The sequence below is a fragment of the Chrysemys picta genome, chromosome 7, assembly GCF_011386835.1.
Source record: "Chrysemys picta bellii isolate R12L10 chromosome 7, ASM1138683v2, whole genome shotgun sequence".
NCBI classification, from domain to species: domain Eukaryota; kingdom Metazoa; phylum Chordata; order Testudines; family Emydidae; genus Chrysemys; species Chrysemys picta.
The window spans coordinates 123,519,137-123,531,813 of NC_088797.1; the positions used below are offsets into that span (position 1 = coordinate 123,519,137).

Below are 12,677 nucleotides of genomic sequence, written 5' to 3' on the forward strand. Positions count from 1 at the left end.
TAAATCTAACAACCATTTTACTTCCCATTGCAGGTTTCTTCCGAGGGGAGAAAGGGGAACCTGGTCTGAAAGGTACAGGAGAGTTGTGTTTCCCTTTCTTTGTTCTGTGTCTCAGGTTCTTCTAATAATTTGCACAGTGAATCCAGAGAATTGACTGGCACAACTAGTTAAAATGGGAAGGGCCCGATCCTGCATTCCATGTTCACCCCAAACTCCCAGGGCTCTCACTGAGAGTTTGGAGTGTAACAAGGAAGAAAGGATGGTCCCAAAATGAGCAATCACTGGGAATACCTCCTGGATCTCTCTTGATTTGATTTTTTTTTCTCCTTTCTCAGGTGATATGGGAGTGCAAGGTCCCAAAGGTGAGTCTGAAATTAGACATTTTCTCATATACCCGGGCAACGTGCTGTGAGAACTCTCGATTTAGAAGCACTTAGCTGAAGGAAGGGCTTTTGTCTCTCAAAGAAGTTAGTTCTGTTGAGAGGCTGATGAAGTGGTGACTGCTTCTCACCTTCTAAATGGTTCCCTGGGTCAAGTATGATAATGACAGTGTTGGCTGTTCTCATGGGCGGTGAGTGAAACTTCCTCTGGGGGAGGCGAGCTCCTTGTCCTGCCTCTTCCGCCCACACTCCACCCCTGCTCTGCCCCGGGCCCAGCCCCCACCCACGGCTGATTCGCCACTCACCTCTTCACCCCTTCCCGAGATCCCCCCTCTGCTCCCCTCCTCCCCCCAGCCAGACCAGTCCCCGCCCGCCATGAGACCTCCACCACCACCTGCTGTGCAGCTAGTTCACCGCTCGCCTCCTCACCCTGCTGTTGCCCCCTCCTCCCGAGACCCTCTCCTCTTTTCACCTTAAAGCACTAATAACATTCCCCAAAGGAACTGAACAGGCAACAGGTGTAGCTCACTTGCCAGATAGATTCTCCTGTGCATGGCGGGGAGTTCGGTGTTCGCTGTACAGAGACAGAGAGACGAAAAGCCAGGCTACCTGCACCAACCTGAAACCTAATCTCTCCTTTTGAAAAAGTGCTTGTCAGTGACAGCCTGCATTAAGACAGTAGTTTGATCACCTCACCCAGAATTCCCTGCCAGACTCGTTTACTTAAACTGGGTTTGAATAAAACGACTAGATCAAGAAATAAACTCACTGGCTAGGTCAGCTCCTCCTTGAGCCAGGTTAGCAGTTACTTCTGCTGGGTACAGAGAATAACTGAGGAGTCGTCATTTGGAAACTGTTTTTATCCCCAATAAACACATTTTCCTACAACATAAAGCCGGCTGAATGTGGCCAAAGACTTCCTGGGCATTGGCAAATGCCTGTCAAATAGCTTCATTACCACTTCAATGGCCCTTTAACAGTTCCAGTGATCTCTGCTAGTAAGTCTCTGGAAGACTTTTTCACCCCGATCGGTGGGTAGTAATCAATCTATCGGGGATCGATTTATCGCGTCTCATCTAGACGCGATAAATCGATCCCCCAACGCGCTCCCCCGTCGACTCCGGAACTCCACCAGCGCGAGAGGCGGTAGCGGAGTCGACGGGGGAGCCGCGGCCATCAATCCTGCGCCGTGAGGACCCGAGGTAAATCGATCTAAGATACTTCGACTTCACGTAGCTGAAGTTGCATATCTTAGATCGATCCCCCCCCAGTCTAGACCAGCCTACTGTGTAATATGTCGACACTGCCCATGTTACAGCACCGTGACGTGGGCAGTGTAATCACGCTTTATCGCCGGGGGAGAGCTCTTCCGGCGATAAAAAATAACCACCCTGAACGAGCGCGGGAGCACGGCTCCCGGCGATAAAGCAGTGTCTATACTGGCTAAAACTTTTGTGGCTCCACTTTTAGCGCTGAAAGTGGCAGTGTAGACACAGCCTTACTCAGGGATCCCCTCCACTCTCCTCCTCACTCCCCCAGTCTGCCACTGACTCCCCGCTCGCATTCTCACACACACACACACACACAGCCCGCGCCCCATGGGGAGGGGGGCGTGAGGAGAGATGCAGCCAGCAGCTGCAGGGACCTCAGAGGGGAGAAGGGGGTGGGGTGGAGGAGAAGAGAGGAAGAAGATTCACTCCAGACAGCAGCAGCGAGCCGTGGGAACTTCAGGGAAGGGTTAGAGCAGGGAGGGGAAGAGGCGGAGAGGGGAGGCACCATGGCCCAGGTGTCGGGCAGCAGGGACTCGGGTCTTTGCCAGGGGATAGTATTGACAAGCGAACAGCCACGCCTATTATACCCGCCACATGGCTGTTCGCTTGTCAATACTATCCCCTGGCAAAGACCCGAGTCTAGAGAGCATTGTAGAGGGGATCAGAGGTATTGCTTTGTATCCAAAAATACACTCACCCGTTTGAAAAGCAAGACAGAAATTGTACGGTATCTGATTTAATCAAAATGTGCTTTTAAGGAATGTTGGGGTCTTTGATTTGTCAAAGGCAAGGCACCTACCCCGCTGGTTTTTGGCAGAAGGGTAATAACTAGCAAAAGGGTGAAGGTGGGAACATAAGGAAAGAGCCGTTTTCCCATTAATGGTCTGTTTCTTTGTTCTAACAGGAGATCAAGGACTTCTTGGTCCACCAGGTAGGCTGAGCTCTACAAGTCGCCAGTCTCCGTGGCGCTTCAGCTGAACAGTGCACGCAGGGACACTGCAGTCAGCTAGGATTAATTTTGCACCTCAAACCCCTCCAGGCTGGCTCTGCATGGAGTTTAACTCTTGTGCCATTGCAAATGTCTTATACTGCTTGAAGTTATGATACCCTTGGTTTTGAAATACAGGCAGAACCACTGCCCTACTGCTCAAAGGCTTTATTTGCCACGAGGCTTCATCCTGTCCTGGCTTGTGTGTGAGCACACGTTTCCCTGCACGATTTTGGTGCACTGAGACCTGTGGGCACGTTTGAAAGATTCTGGCCAATAATTGCAAACGGGGTTTTGCCTGTGACAATTCTATCAGCTGCCTGCAAGAGTGATCATGCCCTGACAATGTGTGTGCAAAGGGTGTGTGCATGCAAAGCTGTGTGCATTACAAGTGGGCGTTCCGTCGTGCAAATGTCGCCACTGTGTCAAATGACAGTGCAGCACTCACGCTCGGCTGGTATGTGGCCTCCAGACCTGTACATGTTAAATATTTAGAAACATTTTATAGACAAAATCACGCATCCTTCAGTATCAGCCGTGTTGGACAGGAATGTTCTCAGAGCCAGAGAATATTTATTGTCACACCCTACCCTACCTACCATATGCTGGTAAGAGACCCCTGCACACATACAGTGCTTAGCAAACAATATATTTTTTCAGCCCAGCCACCCTAACTCTGCAGTCCTGGATTTCCAAATCCCTTATTTTCATATTTCCTAGACACCCACCCTTGGTCCATAGTCAGGGAAACTGCAGATTTACCACATTGTGTTTTGCTTACAGGTGTCCCAGGTTTGACTGGGCACCCAGGACCAGAGGGACCGAAAGGACAGAAAGGCAGCATGGGTAAGCAGCACTGACCCACCTTACAGATTACTCTGAGCTTATCACAGCTCAGTTATTGTGGGAGACTCACACAGTATGTGCATACCCTCAACCTGCATGTGCAAACACAGCTCCCCAGCGTGGCCCTTGCCGTCCTGCTGCGGGGGGTGGCGTGGAGGGGAGACACTGAATTTCACTGCATGGAACGTATAAAGCTATATTACAAGCCATTTGCTTTCCATAGGTGATCACGGCAGAGAAGGACCCACAGGCCAAAGAGGGCGAGAAGGGCTACCAGGGCCTCGTGGGGAACCTGGACCACCTGGATTTGGAGAGAAAGGAGACAGAGGTAGGAGACTGTCCTGTCCTATCCCCAGTGCATAAAGAGATGGGCCATGGAGAATGGGTCTCGGTTCTGATTTTGCAAAAGTCTCAGTGGTCAGGATTTAGTTTTGATAGTTCAGATCCAGGTTTCCTTTTATCTGCCTCTCCACTTGGAATAGGGCCGAAAGGTTTCGGGTTTGTGCCACCTCGACAATGGCCAAACCAGTCGGCTTTTGTTTTGCCAAAGCTCATCAGTCAGGGTTGGGTTTTGCAGACCCCGAAGAGGTTTGGCTCTCAGCTAATTTTTACCTTATCTACACTGCCAATGGTGAGGCAAGAGTCAAACGAAAGGCTCTGGCCCAGAGCTACTACAGAGTTGAATAAATAGACTAAACCAGAAAACTGCTGAGCGTGTGCAAAAAGGCAAAAGGGTTGGTGCTGGGTGATGGTTCTGATTGTGTGTCCTACCAAAAAGAACCTTTTAATTTCTGTAGCTTCCGCAATTAATTACAAAGATCTGTCTGTTGTATTGGATTTACTCATCTTTTAGCACAGAAATGACTGATCGATTTTTTTCCCCACTGAAATATTTCCTGACAACAGAAGACAATGACGCCAGGTGGTGTAGTGAGATAAGTCCTGGGACATTAGAAGGATTCAAACTCTGGTGTCTCATAATGCCCAATGAGATGGGCTCATTTCCGGATAATGCGTTCTCAGTTGTCTTAATTACTGATTAATCATGACACTGAGCGACGGGGAATCAGAGCCGTATACCACAATCAGATCCTTACTAAATTGGCTGCTAACCCTCAGTCTTTCAAGGTGACTCCCAGAAGAAAATAGACTAGAGGTGGCGGGTGGTTTGTTGTGTAGCTGTGTAAACATGCAATACCTGTCTGCAAAGCAGCATTTTCATGGGTGCACATGGAGCTCGGGGGTAGGACGGTGAAAGAGATGGCTGGAATTATAAACAGAGAGCCCAGTTTAGGTTCATAGAGACAATTGGTTTATAGCAAGTGGATCCCACAGGAGCAAGCGGCAGGCTTGTTTGGTCTTGCTGCCCAGGAGGACAAGAGAAGCTCGGTGTGGTGCAGGCGATCCCCACACTGTGGACACATCCCTTTGAATCTTAGCGTTCCTTCTGGGGGTGGAGGATGGCAGCTGGCAGGCTTATAGGAGCCGACTCCGTGGGTGCTCCGGGGCTGGAGCACCCGTGGGGAAAAATTAGTGGGTGCTCTGCACCCACTGGCAGCCAAGCTCCCCTCACCCCCCGCCCCACCTCCTCCTCCTCCCCTGAGCATGCCGCGTCCCTGCTCCTCCGCCTACCTCCCAGCACTTCCCGCCCGGCTGCCACCAAACAGCTGTTTGGCAGCGTTAGCACGCTCCAGGAGGGAAGGGGAGGAGTGGGAACGTGGCGCGCTCAGGGGAGGAGGCAGGGAAGAGACGGGGCCAGGGCGGGGATTTGGGGAAGGAGTTGGAATAGGGGCAGGGAGGGGGCAGAGTTGGGGCAGGGACTTTGGGGAATGGGTTGGAATGGGAGCAGGGCAGGGGTGGGAAGAGGTGGGGTAGTGGCAGGGCCTCATGGAAGGGGCAGAAGGGGGCCGGGGGGCAGAAGGGGGTCGAGCACTCACGGGAAAGAGGGGAAGTCGGCGCCTATGGGCAGGCTGGTTAATGATGTGCTCTGATGGTTTACTCTCTAGGTGCTGTTGGTGATCAGGGACCTGCAGGACTGCCTGGGATACCAGGGTCTGTTGGCCTCAAAGGTAAATACAGTGGTGAACAGAAAATGGCAGCGAGGTTGCATGGGCAATAGCCCCGATTAGGAGCTGTGGGAGGATGCGTGGACGGTTGTGGGTCTCACTGTTTTGATTTGTGCCTCACTGCAGTGGGCAGATGAATGAGCTGGCTTACCCCCAAACTAACCCCATTTCAGAACGAGATGTTCTAATGGGAAGAGGAGTATTTTAGACGTTAGAAAACAGCTTGTTTTATGGAGGTGTAAGTGACGCCGTAGATGATTGACTGGTGCCAGCGACCCACCTGAGCTTACAGATGGCTTTTGCCTGCCTTTGAACCTTTAGAAATAATGGGGTGAAACCTTATCTGTCTGTCACGTAGGTGCCACTCCACAGACACCAATGGGAGCTGACCCATGTAACTGAGAGGAACAATTTTGCCCATAAAGAGCAGCTCCCCGCTGAAACAAGCTGGAACTCTGTTCCTCCTGCCTTGGGCCTGGAGGAGAGGATATGGTTTGGACCACCAGGGAAAGCTGTTTCCTATAGATCGCAACAGTCCCAGTTCAAGACTAAATTGCTCTGATGTATAGGATGAAAATTATGTGAGATCATCTACTGGCTGGAGGACCTTGTTTAGTTAGGGGCACTCTGGAATCTAGTCACCTGTTGGCAAACCCAAGGAGATGGGTTCTCCTTCCCATCACAATGTAGCTGAAATATTGTACACTTCTTATTTACAGGCATGACAGGTTCTCCTGGCCCACAAGGTCCACCAGGTGAGTGCCACATTCTCCTGTTATAACATACAGGAAACAAAAAGACAGAGTGACAACACTCTGCATGCTTGACTTCCTTAGAAAACATGCTCAGCGGTGGAGTAGACTGGATATGATTAAACCCCCAATTTCCTTTTTTCTTGCAGGTTCTCCTGGTCTTCAAGGATTTAGAGGTGAAGCAGGTCTCCCAGGGGGCAAAGGTAAGATTTAGAGCCCACTTTCTGCCACACTGACGAGTTATGGTGGCTGTAACAGATGTTGTGCTTTTCCACTGCTACCCAGAAGAGAACACCCAGCTGTGAATCAGAGTCATATCTGAGAAAGGTTCTGACCCTGGGCCCCAAGGATAATAGGAGAAAGATAGGAGGAGAAAGAATAAACTCAGTGATGGTGATAGGTACCCTGGAAATACCATAGATAGGTAGGAGCATGATGGATTAGATTAGATTAGATGAAGCATCAAAAGAAGAGATGGGTCATGTTGTGTCTCTAGAGAGGAATGATGGAGGAAGACCTTCCCCCACTCCCACAATATTTATTCTTTAAGTCATTGCCTTTATATCTTTTAGGTGAGAAAGGAGCTTTGGGAGCACCCGGACCCAAAGGTATGCTAATCAGTTACATTACTTTTGTCAGTACTTTCTTCCTGTTAGATTACTCAGGATATTTTGTCCTGGTTCTCTCAATGTCAGGTTGGGATCAATTATATTCCTCATTGGCTTTGGTTATTTGATGCTTTTGTCATCAGGTTTCCCTTTTCTTTGACAGTAAAATTTTTCAGTGAAACAGTTCTCGTCCCCCCAATTCATGAAGGATGTTGATAAATTGGACATGGTCCAGAGAAGAGCCACGAGACTGATTAAAGCATTAGAAAACATGCCTCATAGCGATAGATTCAAAGAGTTCAATCTCTTTATCTGAACAAAAAGAAGGTTAAGGGGTGACTTGATCACAGTCTATAAGTATCTACATGAGAGAAAAATATTTAACAATGGGCAATTCAGTCTAGCAGAGAAAGATATCACAAGATTAAAATAAAATAAATTTTAAATTAATGGAGATATCCCCTCTCCTAGAACTGGAAGGGACCTTGAATTCAGCCCCCTGCCTTCACTAGCAGGACCAAGTACTGATTTTGCCCCAGATCCCTAAGTGGCCCCCTCAAGGATTGAACTTACAACCCTGGGTTTAGCAGGTTAATGCTCAAACCACTGAGCTATCCCTCCTCCCAGAGTGAAGATTCAATGCCTGGAAGTTGAAGATAGACAAATTCAGGCTGGAAATAAGGCATGAATGTTGAATGGTGAAAGTAATTAACCATTGGAACAATTTACCAAGGGTGGATTCTCCATCACTGACAATTTTTAAATCAAGATTGATATTTTTTCTAAAAGATCTGCTCTAGGAATTATTCTGGGGAAGTGCTATGGCCTGTATTATACAGGAGGTCAGACTGGATGATCACAATGGTCCCTTCTGGCCTTGGAATCTATAACTCTATGAATCTATGAATTACATGAAGTTATATTTCCCCTTGTGTTTGCTTTAGGTGACCATGGAGAGAAAGGACCTCGTGGTCTGACAGGTCAGTATATAAACATTTCTTGTCTGGGGTCCTGGAATTAATACTGGCTTTAAAATATGAAGAGGATTATTATAAAAATGTGCATGCAGGAATATAGTCTGCCCATCCAAACTTGCTCTGCTTATTTTTTAAAGATGTAAAAATATTGTTATTGTTGACATTATTTTTGTTCATTAGAACATAAGGTTTGCCATATCTGATCATATTCTTGATTCATATAATCAGGTATCCCTGGGTAGGGATCCATACCTATTACTTCAGAGAGATTCCCCCTCACCTGGAATGCACTCAGTTAATTTGTACATTTTGGAAAACTGCCTCCCAGTTCCCAGAGGTGATCACGCGGCACCATGAATCACGAGGCCTGAATGCCCTGTCAATACTATCTTTAGCTTGCAAAGCTGCAAATGTTGTTGCGCGTCATGAAATCTATCCTCACCAACATCATTTTTATTCACTTTAATTTAATTTGATTGCAGGCGAGCCAGGCTCAAGAGGGTTGCCTGGTCCTCCAGGGGAGCCAGGAGCTAAAGGATCCGTAGGTAAATAACAAAGAACAGATGCAACATTTCTAGAGAACACACATAGGTGTTGTTTCCACCCGCGGATAGTCCATTTCTGTGAGGACTGGGATGGAGATAACTGTGCAGTGGAATTGTACTGTATGTATTGCCAGGTCTTTCCCACAAATCTCTTTGGTTAGATTATATTTGCATAAAAGTGGTCCTTACCTTTAAGCTTTTGGCGAAAGTTACTGAACCATCAATGATCCCAATCAAGGTCTTATTCAGACATAATATAATAGAAAGCCATAGTCTTGTGTTCAGCTATACCACACAGGGAATATCCACCATACTGGGTATACTGTGGGACCATTCCAGCAATCCCTAATGAGCTCTTATCTTTGGGTAGGTCCAGCTGGCCCCGATGGACACCAAGGCCCAAGAGGTAGGTGACTATTTTTTCCTTTTTCTCACCCATTACCCCTCATCAGAGACAAAAGATCCACTACATCGTGACTTGCCTGCAACTTGAGATGGTGACTGACGTAGTAGCGGAGTCAATGGAGTGATGGACTTGGGGCCCTGGCCTCTCAACATAGTAGTACAAGAGTGTGCCATCAAACATCTAACACTGAACCGAGAGATGTTTATGGGAGGCTAAATATCCTTGTGCCCCAGTTCTCCATCATCCTGGCCTCACCTGAGATGGGCCGTGTGTGTCCAAAGCACTAGAGTGAAGTTAAGAATGAACTATCATATGCATTCTGTAGCATGAGCACCAGATAAATGTGTCAGGTTTCAGTGGTAGCTGTGTTAGTCTGTATCAGCAAAAAAAACCGAGGAGTCTTTGTGGCACCTTAGAGACTAACACATTTATTTGGTCATAAGCTTTCGTGGGCTAGAACCCACTTCATCAGATGTATGAAGTAAAAAATACAGGAGCAGGTATAAATACATGAAAGGATGGGGGTGCTTTACCAAGTGTTAGGTCAGTCTAACAAGATAAATCAATTAACACCAGGATACCAAGGGAGGAAAAATAACTTTTGAAGTGGTAAGAGAGACGCCCATTACAGACAGTTGACAAGAAGGGGTGAGTAACAGTAGGGAGAAATTAGTATTGGGGAAATTAAGTTTAGGTTTTGTAATGACCCAACCACTCCCAGTCTGTATTCAGGCCTACTCTGATGGTATCTAGTTTGCAAATTAATTCCAGTTCTGCAGCTTCATGTTGCAGTCTGGTTTAGAAGTTTTCTTGTTGAAGAATGCGTGTGTATTTTCCTTATGGTCGCACAGTCACCTCCCCATTTCAAGCAAAAGCCCGAGCGACTAGATACCCCTTATGCGATCTCCTGGAGATCACCTGACTCGTGCAGTGTCACAGGAGTGGCCTTATATCTCACATTTGAAATAAGGAAATTACGGCACTTCAAACTTGGCTGCCAACTGCTATCTCTGGATGCTTAAATTGGGCATTTAGGCATGAAAGTACCTGCTTAATGTGCCAGCATGCCCACTGACTTGTGGGTGGGGCCCACAATTGGAACGTTGGCTCTTTTCACATCAGCAGTCTCTAGACTGTAAATGGTTATTGGGCTACATGAAGCTGAGTATGTTTATGTTGTCTTGGTTACCATCCCTAGGGGAACAAGGTCTCATGGGAATGCAAGGAATGCGAGGACCGCCTGGACCCACTGGAGATGCAGGACAGCCAGGTAAAACCAGAAGGGGAAAAATGACTATTGTTAGACAAGGCCATTGAGTTACACATCCCATCTGGAGGGATTGCCTGCTTGCCAACACTACATGGGTCTATGCCAGTTCTATGCTGGGACGTTGTGATGAAATGCGAAGATATGTGGATGTTGGGCCCTTTGCAATCTGCAGATTACACACACATCTATGGAGGCTAATTTGCACAGCTGCCCATAATTATAAACAAAATTATTGTTTTTCCCCAAAGACATTTTTCCAAATCTCTTAGAATTTTTGCCTTTATTTTTCCAGGTCTCACAGGACCGCAGGGACCCCCAGGTAAGTCATTTAGCCATATTCTGACTTATCGCTAACATATTGTAGCACCTTGACTTTCCTATTAGCCTCACATTTGTTAGCCTGTTATCCTTACATGAGACACAGGTGTAAGGACCACTAAAATAGCCGAGATACGAGACTGACAGCATATATTCGCACATGACCAAGTTTCGTTTATGGAGTTAGGGCAGCTCAGCTGACCAGATTTTTTAGGTTAACACAGATATTTTCTTACATGCTAGGAAAGCCCAGTTTGAAATGTGCTGTAGTAGTGAGGAATGGGCCTTCACGAGAGACAGTTTTTCTTTAGTACAGTTTAAATCCACATTACTTCCTCACTCGTCTGGTAGCTGTCTCAGCCGCACAGCGTTCCGCATATGGAACCCTAGGCAAGACAAGGACACATCAGAAGGTTGGGGTGTCCTCTCCCAAATGCTAGGATCCACTCCCAGCCCAGTTTTGTAGTGACCAAGCCTTGATATCATTTGGTGACTGCCCAATGGTCTTTGTGAAATCTGTTCATTGTTTCAGTCTAATTCCGTGTCACCAGATGTCCCCATCACCAAAGCTACCACCACAGATGTCTCTAGCTAGCCCCACTGTTTGCATTTCCAGCCAAGGGGTGAATTATCATGGTATGGTAGAATTATCATGGCTGCACCTCTAGAACAGGGTTAAGTCACATTGGTGGGGTGCTAAGGGGAAGAACTTTGCATTTCCTTTCCCCATAATGTAGATGTCCTGTGAATAAATGAAGGATTTCAACCTCCAGGGCTGTCAGCCTAGAAATTTTCACCAGAACTAAGCTCACTTACTTTCCTTTTTGTAAAACATTGGGAAAATGAGCTAATGCTAATCAGCTGGTGAGGAGATGATAAGAGCTAGAAAAGGCCATGCAATCTCGGTATGTCCCACCGAGTAAAGCAAAACCCTGTGAGCCAGGGAAAACTTTGGGCAGTGCTATGGGTAGGTGACTTGGAGAAGCACCTGGGCTGAGATGTCCTGAGTAAATAAACAAGACCCATATGATAGAAAATATATTTCTGCTGGATGCTAGTTCAGGAACTCCTTGGAATCTTCACCCTCATCAGGTCAAAATAGGGATTCTAATATGGTGACTAACAGGTTTCTGAATCAAAGTGTTGAGATAGTTACTGCGGATGGGATTTTCACAAGCTATTTGGCAGCACCATGTCCCACTAGGCTTCTGAAAATCCCACCCTGAGTTACTAGGAAGGCATTCCAGGTCCTTGTGCATAATTGAACCATCCTGTTAGCCATCACTAGAAATCTGGGGATTTCCAGCGGCGATGCGACACTCCTCAGTGCACCATCTTGCAGTGGTATCAAGGGTCCTCTGATAAAGCAAAGAAGGTGCAATCAACAACTTTTTAAAAGCACCTGCTATAAATGTCGGAGAATAAATGGTTGGATCAAGTGACTGGGTGGGGTTTTTTCTCACTAACCCACAGTTACAATTCTGGGAATTATCTGGAAAAAAAATATTTACATTCACAATTTTGAATTGTTTCTTCGTACCAGGACTCCCAGGCAACGTGGGTCCACCAGGGGCTAAAGGTAAGTTGGGATTCAAACCAGGCTTTCATTTATTCTCTAGGTACTTTGCATTAGTGAGGATTTTCTTGTCTCCTGACCAGTGCCTGGATCAACAGTGGCACCTAGTGGTTTCAAAAAAGAAAAAAGAATAATGGAGTTAACAAAAGTCTCCTGAAGCCCGTAGAAACAGGGTGTTCTCCAGAGAAGTCATCAGCGTAGCTCTCCCTCTGAAATGTACATATTGGACCCAACTCTGCCCCCAGATACAGGATCACAAGCCCCAGTGACTTCAGTGCAAGCTACACACTTGTATGTAGGATCAGAACTCGGCCCGTTATGCATTCTGACAAATGTAGCATTTGGACATTTGATTAAAGAATCTTTTGGGGTTAGCTGAGTTCTCTCTTCTCTGTCTCTTTCTACCCCCATTATCTCCTGTCCTTATAATTTCTCTAACAAAAGATTGAGGGGAATGAGAACAGAAGCCAATATGCCATCAGAAACTTATTCAAAATGTTTTGTTTCTCTATTAATTGATCCCTCTTCTTTTGTCCCTCTCTATCCTAGGTGAACCTGGTGCTCCCGGCCGAGTTATAACTGCTGGTACGTATGATTTTGAACAGCCCCAGTTTTTGATGATTTTCTCCAATTTCTATTATCCCTTCTATTTTCATGGTTACCCTGTGCCTACA

General features: G+C 46.8%; 1 protein-coding gene across 1 annotated transcript in view; it reads left to right on the plus strand.

Moving 5' to 3' along the window:
• COL17A1 (collagen type XVII alpha 1 chain) overlaps window positions 1-12,677 on the plus strand; it is a 64,462-nt gene that overhangs the window by 29,627 nt on the left and 22,158 nt on the right. The window contains exons 19-34 of the mRNA XM_024100481.3: window positions 34-72; window positions 336-362; window positions 2,556-2,582; window positions 3,423-3,485; window positions 3,709-3,813; window positions 5,492-5,554; window positions 6,271-6,306; window positions 6,453-6,506; window positions 6,876-6,911; window positions 7,856-7,891; window positions 8,371-8,433; window positions 8,804-8,839; window positions 10,038-10,109; window positions 10,402-10,428; window positions 11,971-12,006; window positions 12,553-12,588. Coding sequence (XP_023956249.2) covers window positions 34-72; window positions 336-362; window positions 2,556-2,582; window positions 3,423-3,485; window positions 3,709-3,813; window positions 5,492-5,554; window positions 6,271-6,306; window positions 6,453-6,506; window positions 6,876-6,911; window positions 7,856-7,891; window positions 8,371-8,433; window positions 8,804-8,839; window positions 10,038-10,109; window positions 10,402-10,428; window positions 11,971-12,006; window positions 12,553-12,588 — 756 coding nt within the window. The remainder of the gene's footprint in view (window positions 1-33; window positions 73-335; window positions 363-2,555; window positions 2,583-3,422; window positions 3,486-3,708; window positions 3,814-5,491; window positions 5,555-6,270; window positions 6,307-6,452; window positions 6,507-6,875; window positions 6,912-7,855; window positions 7,892-8,370; window positions 8,434-8,803; window positions 8,840-10,037; window positions 10,110-10,401; window positions 10,429-11,970; window positions 12,007-12,552; window positions 12,589-12,677) is intronic.